Below are 27193 nucleotides of genomic sequence, written 5' to 3' on the forward strand. Positions count from 1 at the left end.
AAAGAGATCACCGGGTGTGGGGGTAGAAGAAGACAAACACCAGGCAGCCGTGAGAGAGCAAACGAGCTAAACTGTTACTTTAAAGGCCCGGACACACAGAGCCGACGGCCAAACGTCGGCAAAAAAGGCAGTTGGGCTGATCAGTCTCCCCAAATTGGGCAAACAAGTGCCTAGGAACACACCAAAGCGAGGAGACGTAAAGGTCTCCATCATAGGCGCCGATTTATGTCGTCCATATACACAACAGATTCCCAGTACAACTCAGTCATGTTACCTACAGAAGTTTTCTGATGACTGTGCAGTTGGGTGTATAAGGGATGGACAGGAGGGAGAGTATAGAGCACTGGTGGACAACTTTGTGGAGTGGTCTGGTAAGACTCACCTGCTGCTGAACGTGGATAAGACCAGAGCGATGGTGATTGACTTCAGGAGGAAGGGAACGGCTCTGCAGCCTCTTTGCATTCTGGGTGGAGATGTGGACATGGTTGAGGAGTACAGTTACCTTGGTGTTAACATCTGGCAAGGCTGAACTGGAAAATCAACAGCACTGCTGTTTACAAGAAGGGGATGAACAGACTATTTCCTGAGAAAGCTGAGATCCTTCAACGTGTGCAGCAGAATGTCTGCAATTCGAGCTCAGTCACATTGCGGATTTTGCAAATGTAGTCGAAAGACAAACTGCTGCAACGTATTTCTTAGTATTTGCTTGGCGAAATTGCTAGCCAATTTTTCATCATACATTTCACACAATTATACACCACATTCGTTGTTTAACTTAATTCCCACATTTCCTCTGTTGAGTTTAATATCGTTTTGTTAGATTGTTTGTTCATTCATTCAGTAGCTAGGCTAGGCTAGTATTGTAGGGGTGAACTAGACAGCTAGCAAACTGCACACGATGGCAGACAATGTCGACCTGATTTTGGCAAAGCCATTTGAAAGTCTTCCTTACGAGGAGAAATTTAGGATTAAACAGCAGGGCAGATCAACACCTAAGACTGATTTAGTGCAGAAGATAGGGAAACATAACAGGTCTTTTCAGCTCTCCTGGTATGATGAAGTTAGCTGGCTGACTGGAAGGGCAATGACAAATAAAATGTACTGCTGGCCTTGCCTCTTGATGAAACCATCTCATGGATGTGTTGTTTGGTCAAAGGTGGGGTTTGGAGATCTGTCTAACTTTGACAGGGCATATAAAAGGCATGAAAAGAGCAATGAACATGTGAGTGCATGTGCAAGATTAAGTTGCATGGGCCGGATCAAGGTTGAGCATACAATCAATGAAGGTGCTCGCATTCAAGTGGCTAAACATAATGAAACAGTCAAACAAAACAGGGCCTTCCTAAACCGCCTTATTGATGTGACATCCTTGTTTGGCCGGCAGGAGCTGTCATTTGGGGGACATGATAAGAGTAGTGAATCATCCAACAAGGGGAATTACAGGGAGTTCACAGAAACATTAGCTAAATATGACTCTGTCCTGTCAATTCCAGTCCATTCAAGTCCTCAACTGTGTTTTCTGGTATGTCCCATACTATTCAAAATGACTTGATCTCTGCTCTTGCAGCCACCGTTTCTGATCAGATCAAAGATTAAATTCAGGATGCTCCCTTTTTTGGATGGCAGGTGGATGAAACAACTGATATAGCATGCTGTGCCCAATGCTCTGTCATTGTTCGCTATGTGGATAGTGCAGGTAAAATTCAGGAGCGCTTTATTGGATTTTTTATGTTTCTGGGGGGCAACATGCTCAGTCTGTTTTTATTAAATGAGAACATGCAGGGCTACAATTTTAAGGATAAGCTTGTGGCACAGACCTATGGTGGGGCTGCTGTCATGGCTTCAGCTCTCAATGGTCTGCAGGCCAAAGTGAAAGCAATAACCCCCAGTGCAATGTTTGTGCATTGCTATGCACACAGACTGAATCTGGTGCTGTCACAGGGGGCTAAATGCTTGCCTGAGTGCAGAATTTTTTTTGCATCACTCTCCACTGCCACATTTTATTTTATTGCATTCGATGGAATTTCACATCATGGATAGTGAGCACTGTGGCAAATAATTATGAGGGTCTACTGCAGACATTTGATAACATCATTGCAGATACGACAATGGATGATGATACACTGGATTGTGCCAAAGGCTTTGTGAGGAAACTGGAGGATTTTGAGTTTGTGTTCATTTTGTACACATGAACAAATCTTCTCTGAGACTGATGTGGTCTTTGATATTGTCCAGCAGAGGGCGATGGATGTTCTTTACTGCAAGAAGATAATTGAGTCTCTTCTTGCATTTGTCAAAGAGGTCAGAGGGGGCTTTCCAAGCTGTTTATGCCAAAGCAGCAGATCTCACATCAGACCCACGAGATGAGCCCATGAGAAAGCGTCGTCTGACCCAATTGCAGGATCCCCAAGAGCGCTACAGAAATCTGTACATGGCCATCTTTGACAACATCTTGGAGCAGATTCCTCTACGTTTTTCAAATTTGGAAAGTATGCTCTTCTTAGAATTAGTCAATCCAGGGAAATTTGATGACATGAGACAAGTGTTTCTAGAGAAGGCCTTCCAAAGTGTCCTGAAAAGTCCTGTATTCAGATCAGGACTTGCAGGGTAACAGGGGAAAGCTGTGTGATTACTTGGTGTTCCTCAAAGACATGGAGTTGGACAGTGCAATGCCTCAGCTTTACAAACTGTTGTCATTAGTGGCAACAATTGGAGCTACATCTGCAGTTGTAGAAATAAGCTTCTCCTGTTTAAAGCGGCTCAAGTCGTACACCCGTAACACAATGGGCCAAGGCTGTTTAAGCAGCCTGGCTCTGCTGGCCATTGAGAGGACACTGGTCAAGTCACTGGAAAAGACGCCTAGTTGGTACGACAGAGTCACAGAGCATTTTCTTGAAAAGGAATGTAGGGCAGAATTTGCGTATAAATAAATGGACAATTTTTATGATGTAGGCCGAAAATGAGCTTCCCCTCTTTCAAAGACCAGCAACCGCCACTGATCCTGTTCCCCAACCGCCATTTTAATAACTAAATGAAGTGAAATGTGAACGTGAATATAATCAATAATTAAAGCTGCAAGCAGCGTTGGATGGGCCCTCGCATCTCTGCGTGTGTCTGGGTTACTGGCGGACGCCGCTCTTTGCGACCATGCATTTGTGCGGCACTCAGACACTGCAAATCGTCATCAATGAAAAGGTAACTCTCTGCTGAGTTCAATGATACCTCACACAAGACTCTACCTTAAACGGTACAAATGGTATGAAAGGGGGCGTGGCCTGAGTGAGTGGGCGTGGTTACAGTATACGGGTCGGCTCAGTATCCCATGTAGACCACACATTCTAAGTTTCATGTTAATCGGATGAGGTTTGTCATATAAGGCTGATTTCCTGTTGCCAGCGGGGGGCGCTATGACCAAAAGTCAATATTGGCCTGTATATGTCCTCCGGCCTGGACTTGTTTATTGTGGGAAATTTCAAGCAGATAAGACAATGTACACTGTAGTTACAGCCACTTTCTCGTTCATTGCTAAACACTCAAAATGGCCACCATGCCATGCCCACACCGTTTGACGAAAAGTTTTTCTTTTAATAACTCTGTAAGGTGTTCACATGGTACAGACCAAATTTGAAGTCAATCGGATGAAAGTATAGCACCTTGACTTTTAGGTCCTACTTCGTGTTGCCATTAGGGGGCGCTATGACTTTGAGTCAATTTTGTCCAGTTAATGTCCTCAGAGTTAGAGTCTTATGAATCATGAAAAGTTTCGAGCCAATTGGACAATGTACACTCGAGTTACACCCACTTCCTGTTTCGATGGCGAAACGCACAAAATGGCCGCCCCACCACGGCCATGACGAAAAGGTTTTCTTTTAAGAAGTTTTTATCTTTAAGATCTTAAGATGGCACAGACCAAATTTGAAGTTGATCGAATGAAATCTCTAGAAGGAGTTCGTTAAAGTACAACACGTGGAAATGTCCAAAATCACACTAATTTGGAATTTTCAATTCAAAATGGCGGACTTCCTGTTGGGTTTAAGGTATGGCTCCAATGACGTTTTTTTTGTCCGTCTTGACATGCTACATATGTGTACCAAGTTTTGTGAGTCTACGTTAAAGTGCCCATATTATGAAAAAAACACTTTTTCTGGGATTTGGGGTGTTCTTTTGTGTCTCTGGTGCTTCCACACGCATACAAACTTTGAAAAATATCCCTCCATGCTGTTTTGAGTGAGATGCGGTTTCTGAATGTGTCCTGCCTTCAGTCTCCGGGTGAGCTGTTCAAAATCGGCACGGCTTGTGACGTCACAAGCCGAAACGAGCTGGCTAACCGCAACCGTTAGCTCGTAGCGTTAGCGTTAGCATGCTAACGCTAGCATGCTACCTCGTTCTCAATAGCAAAGCACTGCTACAACACACACAAGTTCACCATCATCTACTAAAGAACTACTTCCATGTGCGCCCTCATTTAGAAGTCTCCCAGCTAATCCTGCCTTGTAACTGACTGAAGGAGGAGAAACAGCCTTTCTTTTACTGTCTATGGAGCTAGCTAGCTGACATGATCTACATCTGAGCTACTGAGCATGTGCGAGTGCAATCAAAGATAGTACAGAAGAAGCAGAAGAAAAGAGGTCTCACTCTGTAGCTAAAACAGAGACCAGCTGAAAAGAGGATCTGCAGCAGTGAGAGAGAGCTGTGCAGTACAACAAAAATATGGTGTTTTTTGAAAATTAAACCATGTAACCCTATTCTGGTACAACCTTAAAATACAATTATGAACCTGAAAATGAGCATAATATGGGAGCTTTAAACATACTGCAGGGGCCCACATTTTTTAATTTTGTAGGGGGCGCTAGCGACTCATTTTTGTGCGCCTCTTCCCGAAACCCTTAAAATACGTACATTTTCACCAGACTTGATGCGACCGCTAATTCTGGTGAGTTTTTTAATATGTTAAGCCCCTCAAAAAGGCAATTCAAAGAAAAAGAAAAAGAAAATATGTCTTGTTATAAGAATCCGGACATGTAGAAAGACAGCTTAACCCTCGTAATGTCCTCCCGAATGCCTTACACCTTTTGTCCTCTGGGGTCAAAAATGACCCTGCCTGGTTTGACTGTTATTTAAAGTATACAGTATAAATTGTCTATCACTTCTGTTACACCTTTAGTCTTACTTCAGTTCAACCCATTACTACACATTTTTCTCTTCGTTTTGGAATTTAGAACCCTGTTTTTGAGTAAAAATAAAATGTTTTGACTTGGCGGTGATTGACTTGGCCATTGCATAACATTCCACTTCTTTCCCTTAAAAAACTCTTTGGTTGCTTTCGCAGTATGCTTCGGGTCATTGTCCATCTGCACTGTGAAGCGCCGTCCAATGAGTTCTGAAGCATTTGGCTGAATATGAGCAGATAATATTGCCCGAAACACTTCAGAATTCATCCTGCTGCTTTTGTCAGCAGTCACATCATCAATAAATACAAGAGAACCAGTTCCATTGGCAGCCATACATGCCCACGCCATGACACTACCACCACCATACTTCACTGATGAGGTGGTATGCTTTGGATCATGAGCAGTTCCTTTCCTTCTCCATACTCTTCTCTTCCCATCACTCTGGTACAAGTTGTCTTTGTCTCATCTGTCCATAGGATGTTGTTCCAGAAATGTGAAGGCTTTTTTAGATGTTGTTTGGCAAACTCTAATCTGGCCTTCCTGTTTTTGAGGCTCACCAATGGTTTACATCTTATAGTGAACCCTCTGTATTCACTCTGGTGAAGTCTTCTCTTGATTGTTGACTTTGACTGTTGTGAAGGGTGTTTTCTTCACCGGGGAAAGTATTCTTCGGTCATCCACCACAGTTGTTTTCCGTGGTCTTCCGGGTCTTTTGGTGTTGCTGAGCTCACCGGTGCGTTCTTTCTTTTTAAGAATGTTCCAAACAGTTGATTTGGCCACACCTAATGTTTTTGCTATCTCTCTGATGGGTTTGTTTAGATTTTTCAGCCTAATGATGGCTTGCTTCACTGATAGTGACAGCTCTTTGGATCTCATATTGAGAGTTGACACTTGAAATGAACTCTGGACCTTTTATCTGCTCCTTGTAAATGGGATAATGAGGGAATAACACACACCTGGCCATGGAACAGCTGAGCAGCCAATTGTCCCATTACTTTTGGTCCCTTAAAAAGTGGGAGGCACATATACAAACTGTTGTAATTCCTACACCGTTCACCTGATTTGGATGTAAATACCCTCAAATTAAAGCTGAAAGTCTGCAGTTAAAGCACATCTTGTTCGTTTCATTTCAACTCCATTGTGGTGGTGTATAGAGCCAAAAAGATTAGAATTGTGTCGATGTCCCAATATTTATGGATCTGACTGCATGTGCTGTTGATGCTGAGATGGACTAGACAGTCCTAATAGCTGTTTTTTATATTTCTCAAAAGTGCCAGCCGTTATCTTGGCTACATAGTCGTCATGGAGTTACTGTTCCTTTCTTTTAAGTGTGCCTTTTAAGAACTTGTACCCTAGGTGATAGTAAGGTCAGTTGTTCGTGGGATGAAAAGGAGAAAACTATTGCCATTCGGGGGGTTAGATACTTATTTCCATACAATCAAGTATCAAAAACTGAGGAGGACACGCTGTTGGATGCTGTCCTCCTCTCCTACTCTTTCTTCAATGCCTAACAAATCTATCAATTTATCTCCCTGACCCTGCCTTTATGATTGAGCAGCATTGGTTGAAGCCTGAAAATATTGTAAACAAATTAATAACATAACTAAATACACTGGTCGGACTGTTCAACTCTGTTTCAGACTGATACCTCCGGTTCAGGCTGGTCCTCATCCTCAACATGTGCATTTTTCAGTGTAAGAGTAAAAAAATGACATAACATTATTTATAATAAGTTTATTTGATTCACAGCTGCTACTTATAGTGTTTTGACCTCGACAACCCAACTGCATTTTACCGCAAACTTGCGACTAGTTAACTTTCTAAAGCAGGCGCAAATGCTTGTTTGCTAAGAGTCGGGTCGGGACTCCAACATTAACACACTGACAACATTGTATTCAGAATATAAAATATTTTTATAGCACTTTTTAATGTGTGATTGTGTAAAGGTGTTCACGAGATTCTAACCTTTCATGAACTTGTGAATTTCGCCAGCCGTCTTCTCCTGTTTCTCCTGTCATGGAGACAGACGCTGTGTGCATGGGGGGAGGGGCTGTGTGTGTATGTCAGCAAGACGCAAGTGACAGAGACGGAGGAGAGCAGGGAAAGGAAATGCAGCTAAACAAATAAGCTGCGTGTTTTAAATAGCGTTAAAAAAAAAAGAATAACGAAACGCAATGTGCGGCGGCAGGTGTTGATAGGATGGCGCACCGCCACGAATTAGTCTGTGTGGGAAACACTGAAGGCTTATGATTTGTAATGGCAGAAAAAAATCCTTGTGTGAAAGGCAGATGGATATTGAACAGAGTGGATAAGACTAAAAAAATGTTGATGCTGTGTCTTACCAATGTTTTGTATTGTGTGAAACACTTGAATGTGTGAAATAAATGTTTTTGTTAATCTTGTCTCACACTCTTGTCTTGTGTAAACTTTAAAAAAAAAAATTGGAAGAACTTAGATTTTCAAGGCAACCGAGGCAACTTACTTGATATGTTAATTCAAAGAAACATAATGAAGTCAACACAAAGCTTAGTCAAGACAACTTGAAATGCACATTAGCCCCACTATATAATGTTGTTGAATTGACTCCACACAATCATTAGTTCATATAATGCATAATTAGAAGTTGGATCCACTAAATTGAATGTTGTGTTTACAATAGGGCTGTCAAAATAACGCGTTAATTTCGATTAATTAATCTGAGAAAAAATAACGTGTTAAAAAAAGTAACGCAGATTAATCCATTCCATATTGACGTTTGACCCGGAGCCGTTCTAGCCACCATTCGACTATAAAATGAAGGAGGGAGACGAGAATGTGCTGCCTGGATCATTAATTGGAACATTTACTTGTAAAAATCTTCGTCCTGCCAACCCTGGCTACCGAAATCTGGTGCAACTGATATGTCTGCGCTTCTCTCTAATGCGCTGAAGACGATACAGGCAACACAAACACTGCTGCACGTGACGCTAGTTAACACTATACTCACAGCAGCTAACGTTAGCCTACCGCTAGCTAGTAGCTGGATTAAACACGGTTACAATGCTGACAGCTAACGCTAAACGGTGTAAAGTTTGACTGTGTTTCACTGTAGAGGATTCAACACCGGTATGTAACAATCTGTAGCTGCCGTTGGAGAAACAACACAGACGGTGCGTTCAATGAAACTGGTAAACTACAGCCTCGTGGTGCATTTGAAGTTATTGTAAATGTCCATTTTCCATCTGGTGGTTTTTGTCGTTCAACATTAATTTATTAGTGAAATAAGTTATTGTTATTGTTATACATTATTATTAAACATTTAATTTTGACCATATGGCCTTAGAAATAAACAAGCCGTTCTTTAATGTCACCAACTGTTGTTTAGTACCCTTTTTTTTTTTTACTTTCTTAAAAAGTATCGGTTCAGGCACCGTTAATTATGTATGTGATTAATTTCGATGAATTAATCACAGAGTATGTAATTAGTTAGATTACATTTTTTAATCGATTGACAGTCCTAGTTTACAAACAAACCTTAGTTGACTGGACATGTCATTAGTCAAGTGAACTTCTTTTACGTCTGCCGACAGACAGCCGCACATCACATCAGTATCGGTTAGTAATGGCACCAAAACTGACATATCCCTCGGGGAGAAAAAAGAAGAAAACTGCGGAAGAAAAACGTTCAGAGGAACAAGGTAAAGCATTTGTTCATGAAAATTAACTGGAGGGGGGGTGGAGGGGGTAGCTGTAATGCTACCCCAATTTTGAGCAAGTTTGCTACTCTTTTCATGCTGGCTAGAGCTAGCCTCAGCTAAATAGATAATTTAGTTTGCTCAACTAGCTGACTATGATTGCAAATAAACCCAGCTTTATACAGTGTTTGCTTTATGAAAGCAAACACTGTATAAAATAGTCAAGTATAAAATAGTCAAGTGAATGACTGTGGGACTGATTGACTAAAGTGACACCCGTTGTGTGAGGTTATAGCAGGCTGCAGAGCATTTTTTTGCAGCAGCTCGGTAACATTACAATAAGGAAGGGAGGGTGTGTTGTTGGGCCAATGTGCCGGTGGGTGTTGCTTCTCAGTCATCTCTTTTGCTGTTAAATATTTTCCTCTTTAACTGTTAAATGTTTTCCTCTTTTGCTGTTAAATATTTTCCAAAGTAACATTATTTTAGTGTGTTGTCATTGTATAGGCCTATGTGCTTTAGAAATTAAAGTTATTATTAGTATTAGTATTACTTACTACTTACTTATTACTAATACTAATATAGCAGTGCATTATTCATATTGCACTATGAATTTGGAATGATCACTGTGTTAAGAAAGATTTCCTATTAATATTTGTTTATGATCAATTTTGCTTGGCAAACTAAAGAGCCTTTCTTTGCAGGTGCCATTCTCAAATACTTTGTGGCTTCAGACCAAGCACAGCCAGAGAGTTATTTATCAACTCCTGACCAAGAAGCAGCCGGTCCATCACAGAAACCAAATGGTCCTGCAGTATTTTATTTTACTTTTTCTTCTAAGTAAAACCCCTTATTTATTTTCGATCCATTTTGGGCAATGGCCCAATCTTTTATACTTATATTGAGTTATGTTTATGTTCAAGTAGCCTTCTTTTTACCAATTTTTTTTTAAATAAACCTGTTTGAGAATAATCCTGTATCTGTTGCATTTTTTGACGTAGAGGCACCTCATTAACTTTTTTATTATCATTGTCTGTAGGTTTAAATTGCTTGGGTCAACTTGAGATGTTTAATTTGAATTTGAGTGTGTTTTTTTTACAAATCTAGCCTGTTCCTGTTTCCTTCTAAAGTGTAACAGATTGATGCATCTCCACAGATCATCTTAAAGGTTTGAATCCCCCCCATTGTAGTTTGACAAAATATGGGCCCCCAAACAGCATATTGCATAGGGCCCACCAAGCCAGAAACGGCCCTGCCTGGTGATATGCGCCTTGCTGTGTGTGTGTGTGTGTGTGTGTGTGTGTGTGTGTGTGTGTGTGTGTGTGTGTGTGTGTGTGTGTGTGTGTGTGTGTGTGTGTGTGTGTGTGTCCGCGTGTTTTACACACAAGGTTTGTTTATATAAAATGTATTATTACAGTCACTATTTAGATGAGTTGTAATTTGATTATTAAGAAAATAGCTGTGCTGTCATGATTCTGCTGTAAAGGGGTTTGGAACCTCTTTGATTTATTATGCTGCAGACCTGTTGGTGCCATTGTGAGATATACGCATACACACCATGCGTCGCGTCAGCCTACTTATAATTTTTGACACTGCGTTGCACTTGTCTATTTGCGTGATGTGTATATATTGGCGTTGTTTATGGCGTATATTGGCTGCATGTTATTGTTGATGTAGCCTATGTACATGGCAAATAAAGGGGCGGCACAATTGTGTTTGGCCCTAGAGCGGCAGAAATGCACGCATCGGTCCTGCCGACAGTCCTGCTCTACTGGGGTTTTGGCTTAACACTCCACATTCCTCTCCACATTCCTATGAGAGTGTGTCGGAATGACCTCATCCTGTATGCATACAGGATAGGGTTGAGGGCCGAGTTGGCGTGGGAAAGCAAAATAGCTGCTAGTGTGAGCCACATGGGCACCTCACACTGTGGGCAGAGCAGCAGGACGCAGTTAATGAGGTGGATTGGCATCCAGCACAACATAAAGAGAAACAGGACCAGGAAGAGGGAGGTGGCCTTATGCACCTCCTGACGTGTGCGAAGGTTGGATTTGGCCTCGTTGGACGCTACTGGATGGGGGTCACCAGGAGCAGAGCCGGAGTTGGTAGAGTCAGCTGAGGCAATCTGGAGACCTGCCTTTGCAAAGACAGCGGTAGTCTCCATTTCAATAAGAGACCCAATGCCAGACTCTACTTCGTTACATTGTCCTGTCTTTTCCTTGGCTTGTTTACTGGTTCCTTTTCCTGTCCCCATGTCTGCTACACCTCTTATGGTTCCCCCAGCAGCAGAACTCCCAGTGTCCTCTATCCCAGTGCTCACTATACCAGCAGCTCTTGTGTCCTCTGCGGTTCCCCTGGCCACAGCAATGCGTCTAAGCTGGTGGCGGACGGTGAGGAAGATGTGGCCGTAGATGATGAACATGGCCACCAGCGGCACCAGGAGGCAGCAGAAGAAGTTGAAGTAGACCATGTAGCTCATGTCCACCACACAAGTGAAGATACAGTAGCTGGAATTAGATGGAGGAATATAAATATATTTTCCAGACTTCATTTATTTCATTCTCCTGCAATCTTCCCATTCATTCATTCACCTTTTCATTTTGCTGTCCATACACATGCTATTTCCATCCATCCATCCATTAATGCATTTGCCTGCATGGCTGTACACAGGGTTCTAGAAATACCAAGGTCCAAAGACTGAGCTTACTAAGGGGGTTCGTGGGCATGCCCCACTTAAAAAAAAATATTTTCCTGATCTAAATATGCGTATTTTAAGACATTTGGATAACAAAAATTGGATAACAATAGCTTTTAAACCATGTCAATGGGCAGTAGCATAAATAATCTGTCAAGCAGTAATACATGGTTAAATACAAGGTTATATGTTTTAATTCACACTACAATCTGGAAATACAGAAGAGACTAACATTATCACAAAACATCTGTAAGTGAATGTTGACAATGTTTAATTAAAATGTTCAAGTAAAGGGAAATTCACACTACAGACACCACTGAAATCTAATATCTACCCTATGTATCTGCTGAGAAAGGGACACCTTTCTCTGTGACTTCTCACTGCTCTCTTCTGCGTGTGTATAAATATTATAAATAATAATTAGAGAGAGTAACATTTTGTAAACTTTTTATTTCATCTTTGTGTTTGCATCATTTTGGATTTGACAAAATGTGTCTAATACAATAATATATTTTAACTAGGGCTGTCAAAATAACGCGTTAATTTCGATTAATTAATCTGAGAAAAAATAACGCGTTAAAAAAAATTAACGCAGATTAATCCATTCCATATTGACGTTTGCATACAGACGAAAATCTGGTGCCACTGATATGTCTGTGCTTCTCTCTGATGCTCTGAAACAGACGTTACAGGAAACACAAACCCCGCTGCATGTGACGCTAGTTAACATAATAACTCACAATACTCAACAGCAGCTAACGTTAGCCTACCGCTAGCTAGTAGCTGGATTAAACACGGTTACAATGCTGACAGCTAACGCTAAACGGTTTAAAGTTTGATTGTGTTTTACTGTAGAGGATTCAACACCGGTATGTAACAATCTGTAGCTGCCGTCGGAGAAACAACACAGACGGTGCGTTCAATGAAACTGGTAAACATTTGAAGTTATTGTAAATGTCCTTTTCCTATCTGGTTGTTGTTTTTGTCGTTCAACAGCAATTTACTAGTGAAATAAGTTATTGTTATTGTTATACATTATTTTTAAATCATTTAATTTTGACCATATGGCCTTAGCAATAAACAAGCCGTTCTTTAATGTCACCAACTGTTGTTTAGTACCCTTTTTTTTCTTTTCTTTTTTTACTTTCTTAAAAAGTATCGGTTCAGGCACCGTTAATTATGTATGCGATTAATTTCGATTAATTAATCACAGAGTATGTAATTAATTAGATTACATTTTTTAATCGATTGACAGCCCTAATTTAAACCATTATAAATATATAAATATTAGTACATAATTATGCTAGGCGTGAGTATTGTTGTGTGTTTGTGTAGAACAGCACATGGACATCATGGTAATCATATCCTGAGCACAGGGCAGTACCTGCTCTTTCTATCTCATCTCCATCACTTTCTATCTTTTACTCTGTCTCCTCATCTTGTCCATCCTTTCCCTTTCCAAAGCTCAGCTTTGACTGACTATCTTTTAATTTTTGTCTGTGTGTGAAGAAAGTAAACACAGGGTCAATTGATACTTACCGTATATGTAAGGATAATCTTGCAAATTAAAATGAGAATATATAGGGGTACCTCGTGACCAAGGTACATTTTAAGAATTTGCTTTTTCATCACAATTGACACAGGCAGAGACTAGAAACTGACAAAACAAAAATTCAGCTTGATTTCTTGTTCTTCTGACAAAACAATTGGTGGGTGGGCCTTAAGCGCTCCCTTGCTTTTGATTGGCTAGTGTGTTCTATCAATTAGGCCATGTTTGCTTTGTAATCTTCAAAATAAAGGATCTGCCTCATTGCTAATGTAATGTTTTTTTCTTGCATTGGCTGCAGATGTGGTGTTCACTTTTGAATAAATTAAAAAGATTGTTTGAATGTGTGTGAATGTAAATTTGTGTTTAGGCAAATATACAGATACTCAGTTTTATGTATACACATACAACATATTATTACTCACAATCAGGTAGTGTCACGTGACCTAATGGCGGACTAGTTGGGAGAAGGACAGGCTCCGTATAGTGCATTGCTGTATTTATTTGTGCTCAGCCAGGACGAGAAACTTTCAAGAGTTTTGCAACTGAACTGGCTCCACTTCTGTAATATATAGAGAGGCACTGGAGAAGGACACGCTGCTGCCAACATTTAGACAGGCTTTGATAATTTTGGTTCCTAAAAAAGGTAAAGACCCAGGAGACTGTAAGAATTACTGCCCAATTTCCCTAATGCAGTTAGATGTTAAGATTATTTAAAAAAAAATGTGGCAAATAGATTAAATAAGGTTATTACTTCACTAATCCATCCTGATAAGGTGGGGTTTATTCTTGTGTAGCTCGTGAGATAATATCAGGCATCTCATTAATATTGCATGGTCTGTAGCTGATAAGACAATCCCCAATAGCTGCTATTTCCGTCGATGCTGAAAAGGCGTTTGATATGGTTGAATGGGGCTATATGTTCAATATTATATATATACAATATATGTATGGGTTTACCTCTTTCTCCTTTGTTGTTTTGTTTAGCCATAGAGCCTGGCAGCAGACATAAGGGGGGGAGACTAACTTCCCAGGTGTTTTGGTAGGAGGTTTAGTAAATTTATGCTTTTTGCTGATAATTTATTACTTTTTGTGTCCGAACCTAGCAGATCAATACCCTGTCTACCTAATTTTGATAATTTCAACTGATGCAAATTGTGTGACCCGGAAGTGATTTCTACTAGAACCATGGGACGCTACCAGTAGTAATGGCCAAATGAGGCTTCGTGAACTATTTTTGTACAATACTTTTTTCTGAGCCCACTAGATGGGGCTCTCACTTCAACAAAGGGTTGAAAACACACTGAATTGCCATTCCTTTAACCTTTTCTTTGAACAGAGAGCGCCATCTAGTGAGCTCAGAAAATAAAGAAAATTTTTCACGAAGCTTCATTTGACCATCACTAGCTACCAGATATAAATTTAAATATATATTTGATCATGCACAACAAAACATGCAAGAATTAATCCCCTCTTTCAATACCATGGATATAGTGCCACTCGGCCAGGCATGCCAAAACACTCATTTATGAACTTCAAAATCCAATGGAAAGAAATCTCAAAATGAAATACATGGTGTCACAGCCTGTTCTCATGAACCAAAGGTTTGAAAAGCTACGAAAAGATAAGCACTGTAATTCGTATGATTTCCACGTTTTTTGCTGTGTGCACCACATTGACTGCTGCTGTATAAGAATGCGGCTGGCCGTGTAGGGAGGTGGTCGGGGTGATGGGTGGGCTCTAACACACAGGACTTTCAAGGAAGCGGGGTTCACTTTCCGGGGAAAACAAAAGACTTTCACCCAGGAAATGCGTGTTCCTTGGGAGTGTTTTAATACAAACCACAATCTTTTTCCAAAACTTAACTAGTCGTTTCAGTGCCTTTCGTCGCCACATAACACTATCTTTTTCTTGCCTAAACTTAACCATAATCTCCGCCGAAATGACTGGCAGCTCACAGTGCACTGTACCCGGCTTACAGTCACCTATTCTCGGGTAACTGAATCACCAACTACCGTTGACCTGACGGAGGACCATACGGAGCACCGTAGCCAGTGTCGCAGAGCTCTGTAGCGGCTAAACACATCTACTAACTACCGCTTATATGAGGAGTGTTGTAACCACGATCTTTTCGTTCTCTCGTTTTGGTGCCTAAACTGTCTTTAAATGAATGACTTTAGACAGGAGGGGTAATTGTGAGCTGGAGTTTGCGTTGCTGCGTTTGATGTGGCCATGTATCTTGCAGATAGAGGTTGGGGTCTGCGGTCTCAGAGGGTTAGGAGATTTGGAGAAGAGAACAAGGAAAGCTGCTGCAGGCTGAGGCTGGAGAGCCACACTGCCATATGGATAACTACTGGAGAAACACCCCGAGAGAAAACCTGTTTCTGATTGAAGATAAAGATGCTGAAAGACTATTCTTGTTTCCCACAACACACATTTTTGTAAATACACCTTTTAAAACCTGAACTACAAGACAGAGTGCACGAGCTGCACTCCCGTGTGCTTGGACGCCTCGATGAAGGACGCTGGAACGCCGACCCAGAGTGGAGGTTGCTTAAGACGCGTGGTCATCGAGTCAGCAGGCCTGTCTTCAAGACGCAAACGAACAACTTCATGGGTAAGTCAGTTTGACACAACACAAACTCCTCTAGAAGTAGGAAAGAGTTCTCACACCGCAAGATGTAGGGATAAGGAGACAGGGGGTTTAATGTCTTTGTTAATGTCTAAGCTGTCTTTGTTAGTCAATAAGCCAGGTTAGCTTAGCCGTTCGTAACAATATCTTAAAGTTCACTGTCCAAATGAAGTTTGCATAACATGTACAATGTGTTTCAGAACAAATGTACTTACAGATTATGCCTTCTCCAGGGTGTAAACAGGGGATGGAGCCTTCTCCAATGTGGTTTTCACAGGACTTATTTTTCCAATAATAGTTACATTATCTTTATTGTGACTATTATTGCCACTGTTCATCACACTCCCAACCTGCACCGTCAAACACCGCCTACCAAGAGCCTGGGTCTGTCCAAGATTTCTCCCTAAAAGGAAGTTTTCCTCACCACCCAAGGTTTCTCCCTAAAAGGAAGTTTTTCCTTGCCACTGTCGCACTAAATGCTTGCTCTTGGGGGAATTACTGGAATTGTTGTGTCTTTGTAAATTATAGAGTGTGGTCTAGACCTACTCTATCTGTAAAGTGTCTTGAGATAACTCTTGTTATGATTTGATACTAATAAAATTGAATTGAATTAATGCAGACAGCCCTTGCAGAATAATGCATGCACCCCTAAGGCCGGCCACACACTGGCTGCGTCGTGTGAGCGTGTCAGCTGTGTGGCGTTTTTATTTTCGGCTCCCATGTTAACAGGTTAAAGCTTGCACACTGCCTGCGTGACACGCACGTCTCAGGCGCGGCTCGAGCTGCGCCGAAAACGCGTGCATGCTAGAAATAGAACCGGCGCCTATATTTTTGGAAGCGTGTCCAGGCAAAAGAATAGAATAGGAAAGTTGTTTGTTTGTTGTTTATATGTCATTTTGACACAAATACATATTAATAAATGGCATGTTGATGTTTGAAAGTCTCTAGGTTTTAACATAAATGCAGATATAAATGTAATTTAAAAAAAAATAATAATAATTAAAGCTGCAAGCAGCATTGGACGGGCCCTCGTGCCTCTGCGCGCCTCGGGGTTACTGGCGGATGCTGCTCCTTGCGACTGTATATTTTCACGGCACTCAGACACTGCAAATCATCACCAATGAAAAGGGAACTCCCTGCTGAGTTCAATGATACCTCACACAAGACTGTACGTCATACAGTTCATTAGCTGTGAAAGGGGGCGTGGTTAAAGCATAGGGGGCGGGCCAAACCATCACCAATGAAGAAGGAACTCTCTGCTGAGTTCAATGACACCTCACTCAAGACTCCTTAAACGGTTCAAATGTTATGAAAGGGGGCGTGGTCTGAGTAAGTGGGCGTGGTTAAACTATAGGGGGCGGCTCAGTATCACATGTAGACCACACATAAGTTTTATGTAAATTGGATGATGTTTGTCATATAAGGCGCATTTCCTATTGCCAGCCAAAAATTTGGCCTGTAGATGTCCTCAGGCCTGGACCTTTGTCAATCATGAGAAATTTCGGGCAGATACAACGTACACTCAAGTTACAACAACTTCTTTGTTCATCGCTAAACACTCAAAATGGCCGCCCTGCCACGCCCACACCATTTGACGAAAAGTTTTTCTTTTAATAACTTTTCATCTTTAAGGTGTCCATCGGATGAAATCTCTAGGAGGAGTTCGTTAAAGTATAGCACCTTGACTTTTAGGCCTACTTCCTGTTGCCACTAGGGAGCGCTATGACGTTGAGTCAATTTTATCCTGTAAATGTCCTCAGAGTTAGAGTCTTATGAATCATGAAAAGTTTCGAGCCAATTAGATAATGTACACTCGAGTTACACCCACTTCCTGTTTCAATGGCGAAACGCACAAAATGGCCGCCCCGCCACGGCCATGCCCTATGACGAAAAGTTTTTCTTTTAATAACTTTTCATCTTTAACGTCTTAAGATGGCACAGACCAAATTTGAAGTTGATCGGATGAAATCTCTAGGAGGAGTTTGTTAAAGTACGACGTGGAAATGGCCAAAATCGCATAATTTTGAACTTTTAAATAAAAATGGTGGACTTCAGGTTGGGTTTAGGGTATGGCTACAATGACGTTTTTTGTACGTCTTGACATGCTTCATATGTGTACCAAGTTTCGTGAGTCTATGTTAAACGCACTGCAGGGGATCAATTATTTTATCTTTGGTCTGCTAGCGAGCCATTTTTGTGCGCCTATTCCTAAAACCCTTAAAATACGTACATTTTCACCAGACTTGATGCGACCGCCAATTTTGGTGATTTTTTGAATAAGTTAAGCCCCTCAAAAAGGCAATTCATTTGCCGTAATAATAATTCCTTCAGTTTCAATAGGTCCTTCGCCGCTGTCGTCACTCAGGCCCTAATTATTGAATTTGAACAAAATATTCTGTAGCCTATTTAGCCGTCAATACTGCTGACGTTGTCTTTGCTGTAATCAAATCAGTATATATTTATGTTTAACATGAAGTATACTGCTTGAGTACAGTAAATCAATGGGAAACATACATGTGTATAGACAAGGCTAGCAGCAGCAGCGCCGCGTCAGACACGTTTCTGGTGTGCAAAGACGCAGCCAGTGTGTGGCCGGCCTAATACTCATCCATGCCGAAAATTGCATCCACCTCACTTTGCAGCAAGGAAATGCTACTACTATGGAGTCTGATAAAATATTGAGGACTCTATAATAGACTTCAGATAATTTATTTAGCATTATCATTTTTAAACAGTACTTTGCCTTAAAAAGTATTAGTTTTTCCTTGTGGATGCAATTCTTGGCAGGCATGCAAAACCTGGCACAAAACCAGACCTCTGTGACATGTTTTCCGCAGTCTTTTTACCATTAATTCTTTCATTTACTTGGTCTGTTCCTCATCCATCCATCCATCCATCCATCCATCCCATCTCTGCTCCTCATTCTCTTACTCAGAGCCTGCTGGTTGTCTTTTCCAGTCCATAAGCGGCACAGACCCGGAGATGGCTCCCAGGCCCCATGTGACCAGCAGGGCCAGCTGGGCGTTCCTAGGGCTCATGACACGCTGGTACTGAAAGGGCAGAAGGATGGCCATGTAACGCTCCGCTGCTACTGCTAACAGACTCAGGATGGAGCTCTGGAAGAGAAAGGAGCATTTTTTAAGAGGCCATACAAGGTCTTGGGCATTTTGAGAAATTGTATGAGTTCCTCTGTATTTTAAAGATAAAATAAAAAAGAACTTCTTAGTTTTACTCTTCACTGTTTCCTATAGTACAGGCAGCTCACCAATTGCAATAATGCTGTACTGATCCCTTTCCTTCGCGTTATAGTTGCGCAAGGTACCGTAACCTGAATATTATTTTTTTAATACATTTTAGTGCTTCAAGTTAGAGTTTGCAAACGTGTCTGTTATTGACAGAGGACAAACAATTACAAGTTTAAAGAGCTTGCAACAGGTTTAATATCCTGTGTCGCGGTCGCCAATGCTATGCACCTGTAACCCAGTCAAGGAAAGGGTTAACAGAAATTTAGTTTTGGCCAACCGGAGGTGGTTGTGCCAGACTCCCACCTTTGGCTGAGTCTCTATCTAATCTGTCAGAGGGATAACACTTTTGTATGGCACTGTATCCGTGTCACATTCTTATTAGGGACTGGGCCCCCCTACATGTCTGATCCTAGAATAGCCCCTGCATTATGAATTACTATTTACTGTCATTTGAGAGTAATTTGTTTTCAGGGCATGGAATTAACACCCGACCACCCGACAAATGCGGGTGAATTTTGCAATTGGCGGGTAACACTGTCAATCTACCTGCCAGGGAGCCAATGAGAATTGAGTGATTCAGACGCGTAACTATCGGTAAGCAGGGTACGCGGTTGCTTACGGGCCTGGTCCAATCAGGGGCCCGTATCACTGGAAGACATTGATTGACAGCCGGGCCCCCCTATCGCATTTTCATTACTCACACAATCCCAGCAGTCCCACGTGCAGCCACTGACCAAGCGGGAGTGAGAACGGGTAAAATTAATTTCCTCGTTTCTGTTATGAAGGCGAGATGTGTGTGACTCGAACATCTCACAATTATCAACAAAACATATAGCAAAAGACCGTGCAAAGCATTTCAGACCGTCCTGCCAACCTGTACACATTTTAACATCAATGTACGCTGTAACGATTTTTCAATATACTGTAAAGTCAGCGGCTGCTGTTTCAATCTGTCGGCTGTCTGCAGATTTGACCTAAATTGACCTAAATTGACCTAAATTGAGGACAGCTACGCTCGTTATTGTAAGTGCAATGATAAGTTAAAGTCCAATAAGTACTTTATTAAACCGTATGAATGTGTGTCCCAGGCCAGGATAGGAAATTAACTAACAATGTAAAGATCAACAAGCCACTGACAATGACAGATATGTTCATATTTGATTCTTAAATCCACCAGCCGTTTTCATATTATACCAACAGCATCCTGAGACTTTTTGGTAAGGTTCCTAGAAAATCTCAGCCCAGAGTAATTAATTAATAGTAATAATTATTATTCTACCCAAAACAAGTTTCCTTTTTATTTATTTTTTTTTATTTTTAAGAACTATACAAAAAAAATTGCAACTTTTTTGCAACAACTCATGTGTTATGGTGAGCATTCACCAGTGTTTTTTTGTTGTTGTGGTGCGCGTAGGCTACTCCTTTTGTCAGTCATCTCATCTCTTATATGCAGTGGCGTAATGAGCCAACACTGGGCCCCTATGCAGAATTATCAAGGCGGGCCCCCCTACTACAGCACGTGATGACGCCGCAATGTCCACGAGTAGGCTACCATGAATAGGACAGCATAGCATCATAGAGACACAGCAATTCCTGTTTTTCACCTTTTATGAGGCAAAAAAAACTGAAAAACTGGCTGGTAAAAAGTCACTGTGGCAGGTGGATTTTTAAATCTACCTGCCACAGTGACTTTTTACCAGCCAGTTTTTTGGTGGTCAAAAAAGTTAACTTCATGCCCTGTTTGTTTTATTGTAATATTACTTTCTCTGAATGCTTCACACTACTTTCACCAAAATAACCGTGGAAGTATGACTTGTGAATTTCACCACAGGAGCAACAAAGTCTCATCTTTATCAAATTTATATATATAAAATAATAAAACATATAATTTATTTATTCATAATATTGTGTATTAATAATCTGAATCTGCAAATGAACTAAAGTTAGAAAAATAAATAGTGAAGTAAAAACGTACAATACTTGACTCTAAATTGTGGTTAATTGTGAGTAGAAGTAGGCTATAAAGTAAGAGAAAATGGAAATACTTAATTAAAAGTACCTTACAATTGTATTAAAGTACGGTGTTGTTACTTTCTACCGCTGATAAAATGTAACGCTAATATTTACTTGTAGCAAGCCTAAACATTAAACACTTTTCTCTGGTGCCAAAATTTGTTGGTGAATTCTTGAAAAAACAAATCCCTTAATTTCGGGTTTAAATGCAATGTCACTCGCATTATATATTTTATTAATATTTTATTAGTAATGCGTTATATTACTGCGTAACAGCAAAAAACGATACATTACTGTAATTGCGTTACCTTTGTAACTTTTGTTACTTTTGTGCCTAACCTCAACCAATCTGGCAGTGGAATTAATAATAATGCCTTTCCTCCACACAGATCAATTCTGTATTTAGGAACAATATAAAAATCATCAGTGGTGTCAGAAATTGGCAAACAAGAGAAGCACGTGACTATGCTTGCAAGAAACTGAGCTCCTACACTCGCCTCCGTATTTCATTAAATAACCAATAATTTTTCTTCGACACTAAATTCTTTTGTCTGTTGCCACGGTGACTCGGTGAAACGCCTACAGGCACGAAAGAGCGGGTCTCGTTGTCTCCTGGGCTGTCTACTCGTTTGGAGAAATTCGCTAGCATGTCTGCGGCTAATGGAGTGGTGGCTAATGTGAACACGTTCTCTAATATGGAGGACAGCAGCACAGTGAAGGAAGTGCTGGCCGAAATGAATGCCTCGCAGCAACACATCGGGGCAGAACCTGAGAAGCAGGAAAGCATGGTATGTGAGCCGGACCAGTCTGACTGCGTCACACTAGAGATCCAGCGGCTTCGGCTGCCTGAAGAGATACAACACAAGCTGGCACTGCATGCTGAACGCAACTCGGACTCCGTTCATCTGCCGCGCTGCCCTGGGAATGACCCGCGGGGGGAGAGAGTTCGCCTTCGCCGCAGCTGTGGAGCCCGGTGTTTTCTGGCTGGAATTACAAGAGGAAGATGCGCGGACCCTCCCGCGCCGCAAGGAACTGGGCCACTGTACCAAGTTTGACTGGAGGACGCTGTGTGTAAGTTTTGAAACCAACTGTTGGAGGGACACCTAATCAGAATGTAAGGAATGATGAATGCTGGCTACTCAGTCTACAATCTATATTTTTGGGACACTTAATCAGGCTGAAAAAAGGGAACATGATGAATCCTAAGGATACTGTATGTAAGTTTCAGAGCCAAGCTTTAAAGGGACACTTAACCAGACTGAAAATACATGATAAATGCTGGCTGGTCAGTTTACAGTTTATGTTTCTTGACAATTAAGCTAGACTGAGAACATGAAGTATGTTCAGCTCATAGTCTGCTTATTGCGCCAACTAGATTGGTCTGTTTTTCACACGGCTTAGTCCGAAAATTGTTTGAAGGTGTTTATAATACTGTTTATGTTTAACATAATAATAATATCACTAGACCTGTTTGAATTAATCTGTGACTTAAGACGGGAGGTGTAGTTTTGAGGTGTAGTTTTTGAGCTGGAGTTTTGATGTGGTTTTGCACCACATCAAACTGTGTTTGATGTGGTCACGCATCTTACAAATAGGGGAGGGGGTCTGCGGTCTCAGAGAGTTAGGGGATTTATTTTATTTTTTATGTTTTTGTCACACCTTGCTCAGAGCTAACAGTTCAACCTTTGCTACAGATTTGTCAGCAAAATCCGGTAGGGTACTCGAGACACGTATGCGTTTCAATTTTAAAGACGGCTAAGCTTTCAATCCTTTCAGTTAACATCAGGGGGGCTAAATGGGCCGATCAAACAAGCTAAATTCCTGGATTATTTAAGAAGGAAAAACATAGACGTGGCACTTATACAAGAGTCACACCTACGTAAAAGAGATGTAAATTGTCTACAAAATAAATACTTTAAGGTTGCTGCCTCATCTGGTGACGACACCAAAACCAAGGGCTCCATCATGCTGCTGTTGCGGAAATCCGCATTTACCGTAGACAAAAGCAGTAAAAGACTCTTCAGGTAGGATATCTTATATATGTACCACGATAAGGAGTAGGAAAATAGCTTTTATCTCTGTATATACACCGGCTACAGCAAAAGGAAACGGACATTGGCAAAAAGACATGAACCCGGCGGAATTTCCTGCGACACCGGAGCAATCCCGCAAGTGGAACGTCGAGAATATAGACATGCATTGCAGGTTATATGTGAGTGGTGCTGGTGCCCTGCAGAAATCCTCACCAAAGCCACTGGGTAAATGTTCCTACCTGTGTGAGCACCATCAGGATGCTAAGCAGCAACAGGCAGAGGGGCAGGTTATGGTGAGGTTGACCCAGGTCTGTCAGCACTGCACAGGGAATAGCCACTAAGCCCACCAGGATGTCCGCCACTGCCAATGATACCTTCACACACATGCATACAGAGTAAAACACACTTTTGGTCCTTTAGATATCTGCTTGTAGTTTTCCCAAACCACAGGTTTGTATGACATAATAAGAATCCCACATTTCAGATTGGGATAAAACGGACTTTGAAGAAACAGATTTCCTCACCAGGAAGTAATTGGTGACAGTGCGAAGTTTTTTGTTGCGGGTGACAGCCAAACAAACCAGTAAGTTGCCTATTATGGCTAGCACTGCGATGATGAGCTCAGTGGCGATGTAAAGCCCTTTCAAACGGGGTTGGTATCCATATGGCATTTCTGCCGTACAGGAGCCAGGAGTCGAATTCATGATAAAAGGGAGACAGAGACTCCACAGTCATGGAAAACCTGGATATAAGAGTAGACGTTTAAGTAGCATTTTAACCATTTGTAAACAAATTACATGCAAGAGTTGTACAAATCTTCCCCTTTATTTGTTCTGCTGACTGAGACAGAAGTTTCTCGTTTTAACCTTGATTACACAGACTGAATTTATCTGAAGAGAAGAAGCAGATATGAAAGTACAGAGAAACAGTGGTTGTTATGAAGCTCAGCCTGTGGCCTCTGTGCTGACCAACTGAGTGGTAAAAATTGTTCCTGATAAGGACAACAATGACACACACACAGACCCAAATGTTCACTGTTTACACACACTGATATTTAAACCTAATCTGCTACATGTTGCTGTGCACACATGTAGAAATTTCCGCATTTTCCTTTTATCAAGCAAACATGCCAAATATTTGCATATATTTAAACATCGTAACCTGTTCAACATAAAAAATACAACATACATAACCCTTTTCTCACACCGCCTCCCCACTAATAATCTTTACACAATCCCTTAGAGATTATGATAAAAAAAGGCTAACAGCATAATAAGGTTCTATAAACCAATATCACCAATGCAAATTCCTGCATAAGTATTGTTTTTGTTGGATGAAGTAGTTCAGGTTAAGATTATAATGTGTACTCACTTGCGCTAGGCTTCAGGTGCAGTCATCACACAGTTTGGAAGGTCCAGACCATCCAGAACACTAAAAATGTGAGGTTGATGAAGGAGAGGCATCAGAGTTTGCTGATGTGCAGGATACACTGAAAGGAAACTGGGGAAGAAGCAACCAGGATGAAACCACACCCTCCACTTTTCCCTCCGTCGCTCGTTCTTCTTCTGTTCCCTCTCTTTCTTGCATGGTAAAAAGATAATACAGAATACGTCAAGCATGAGTCTTTCAAATGAACAGCAGCAGTTTCCACACTGCTCTGGATCTGAATGAAATGGAAATCAGATATGCTTTGACGTAAATGACCAGCCTGTACATAACAAAACAAACATCGGGAATCATGTGACCGACGATCACAATGGTTGCTCAGAACTGAGGCTCCACACCCACCTCCGCATTTTCATTAAAAACCAGGTCTATTCTTTCTTATTCGACATTGACCATTTTATTTGTTATCACAGTGACTTAGTGGAATGCCTGCAGGAGCAAAAAAGCAGGTCTCGCTGCTGTTTACCCAGGCACAGAAGCCTACCAACATGGCGACGGCTAGCATGGCTACTGATGCTAACGTGGACCTACATATGGAGAACATTATGGCCAAGGTCCTGGAAAAGCAACAAGATATGCTTCAATCAGTGGTCCGCAACGCAGTGAAGGAAGCGTTGACAGAAATTGACACCTTGCTGCAACACATCAGGACAGAGCTTGAGAGGCAGGGAGCTACGGTACGGGACCTGGTGCAACGACTAGACGAGACGCAGGGAGACAACAGGCAGATGAGAAACATGGTGAAAGCCTGCATTGATGACCAGAATAAATTTGAGTTTAAGCTAGCTGAAAATGTGCGCATCATTGGACTGAAAGAGGGCAGCGAAAAAGAGGACCCCATTGGATTCCTGCAAAATCAGCTACCAGTGTGGATCCCCTCTTTACAGAACAGGGCTACCATCGAATTTGACAGAGCGCACAGAATCTACTGCAAGGGTACAACGACACGTACGCTGATTTTCAGGTGTTTGAGATACCAGGACCGCCAAGCAATCCTTCAGGGGGCGAGACAAGTACAGCAGAAAGGCCCGATTCGTGATTCCAATGCAATGCTGCGCTTTAAGCCTGACTACAGTGCTTTCATCGTCCAGCGGCACCAGGAATTTATAAGAGTACAGCGTAAGTTACATGCTAAAGGTGTCTCAAACTTTCTTATTTATCTGGCCATCCTGAGAGTGACCCACGGAGGGAGAACGCTCACCTTCACTACAGCCAAGAACGCCAAGGACATGTTCTGTCAGGATCTGGATATGGATGATGACGTGACAGCCACACGTGCCGCTTCGCGGCAGGACCGGGTGCTGCCAGCAGACCCAGAGGGCATCGAGGGGGACCTTGCGTCTGGTGCTGGAGCCAAGGCTGGCGGACCCAACGGCTGTGGATTAGCTTATCTGGAATACTGTACAGGTTTGACTCAAGGACACTGTATGTAAGTTTGGCAGCCAAGCTTTAAAGGAATGTTTAATTAGGCTGAAAACATGATGGATGATGACTGTTCAGTTTATACTCTATGTTTATTACTCTCACTAGGCTGGTGTGTTTTTTACATAGCCTATTTCAGAGCTTAATAGCTGTTTGAAACATAGTATGTGAGTTTGGGAGCAAAGCTGTAAAGGAACATTTGATTAGACTGAAAGAACATGATGAACATTCATTTTATAATCTGTTTACTACCCCTAGATGGCTGGTTTGTTTTTCACATAACTTGTTTTTCATCATTACTTAATAGATGGTTGAGACCTAGTTCTAAGGTTTTTGTAACATTGTTCATGTTTAACAGAAAAATGCACTAGACCTGTTTCAATTAACCTGTGACTTTAGGAGGAGGGGCTTTAGGAGGAGGGGCAGTTTTGAGCTGGAGTTTTGCGCAAGCTGCGTTTTATGCGGCCACCTATCTTACAGAGAGGGAAGGGGGTCTGCGGTCTCAGAGGGTTAGGGGGATTTATTTTATTTTTCATGTTTTCACCACACTTTGCTTAGATCAGTTCACCCTTTGCTACAAATTTATCAGCAAATTCTGGTAGGGTACTCGAGACATGTATATGTGTACATTTTGAAGATGGCTGAGCTTTCAGTCCTTTCAGTTAACATCAGGGGGCTACATTCCTGGACTATTTAAGAAGGAAGAACATAGACGTTGCGCTTATTCAAGAGTCACCTTTACGTAAAAGAGATGTAAATCGTCTACAAAATAAATATTTCAAAGTTGCTGCTTCATCTAGTGACGACACCAAAACCAAGGGCTCCATTGTGTTGCTGTTGCGGAAATGCGCACTCACCGTAGACAAAAGTAGTAAAGACCTATCAGGCAGGATATCATATATATGTACCACGATACGGAGTAGGAAAATAGCCTTTGTTTTGGTATATGCACCGTCTACATATAAGACTAACCAATGAATTGCTTTCTCTCAATGACTATTCACTAATTATAAGGGGAGACATGAATGTGGTACTAGATTTAAATCAGGATAGATCAGGGGTCAATCACCCGAAAGCCCAAAAATATATATCGGACATGTTTAAAGCAGTTGTGGAACCCCACCATCTTACAATTATATGGAGGATGCATAATCCTACTAGCAAAGATTACACCTTCTTTTCCACACGTCACCTCACCCACTCCCACATTGATTATATCTTGTGCTCCAGTGAGCTTAAGGAAATGTTCCACACAATAGTAATAGAACCAGCAATTCTATCTGATCACAATTCGCTGATAACCACATTCAATTGTGATA

The 27193-nt window shown here is 41.5% G+C and overlaps 1 protein-coding gene across 1 annotated transcript; it reads right to left on the reverse strand.

The window, feature by feature from the left end:
• Positions 1-9102: 9102 nt before the first annotated feature.
• Positions 9103-23723, reverse strand: LOC144512860 (adenosine receptor A1-like). Its single transcript, XM_078243817.1, has 4 exons — positions 23531-23723; positions 23246-23380; positions 18647-18831; positions 9103-11349 (listed from the first exon to the last, which is right to left on the reverse strand). The coding sequence occupies exons 1-4, from the start codon at positions 23708-23710 to the stop codon at positions 10611-10613; spliced, it is 1239 nt and encodes a 412-aa protein (XP_078099943.1). The 5' UTR covers positions 23711-23723; the 3' UTR covers positions 9103-10610.
• Positions 23724-27193: the final 3470 nt, after the last annotated feature.

This window comes from Sander vitreus, chromosome 24, assembly GCF_031162955.1.
Source record: "Sander vitreus isolate 19-12246 chromosome 24, sanVit1, whole genome shotgun sequence".
NCBI lineage: Eukaryota > Metazoa > Chordata > Actinopteri > Perciformes > Percidae > Sander > Sander vitreus.

What these genes read in the sequence shown, in the direction of transcription:
- LOC144512860 (XM_078243817.1), bottom strand. Translation starts at nt 23,710, where the DNA reads ATGAATTCGACTCCTGGCTCCTGTACGGCAGAAATGCCATATGGATAC. An exon ending in TCCTGATGGTGCTCACACAG is followed by an intron (nt 18,832 to 23,245) that starts GTAGGAACATTT and finishes TTTCTCTTCCAG; the next exon opens with AGCTCCATCCTGAGTCTGTT. An exon ending in AGACAACCAGCAGGCTCTGA is followed by an intron (nt 11,350 to 18,646) that starts GTAAGAGAATGA and finishes ATCTAATTCCAG; the next exon opens with CTACTGTATCTTCACTTGTG.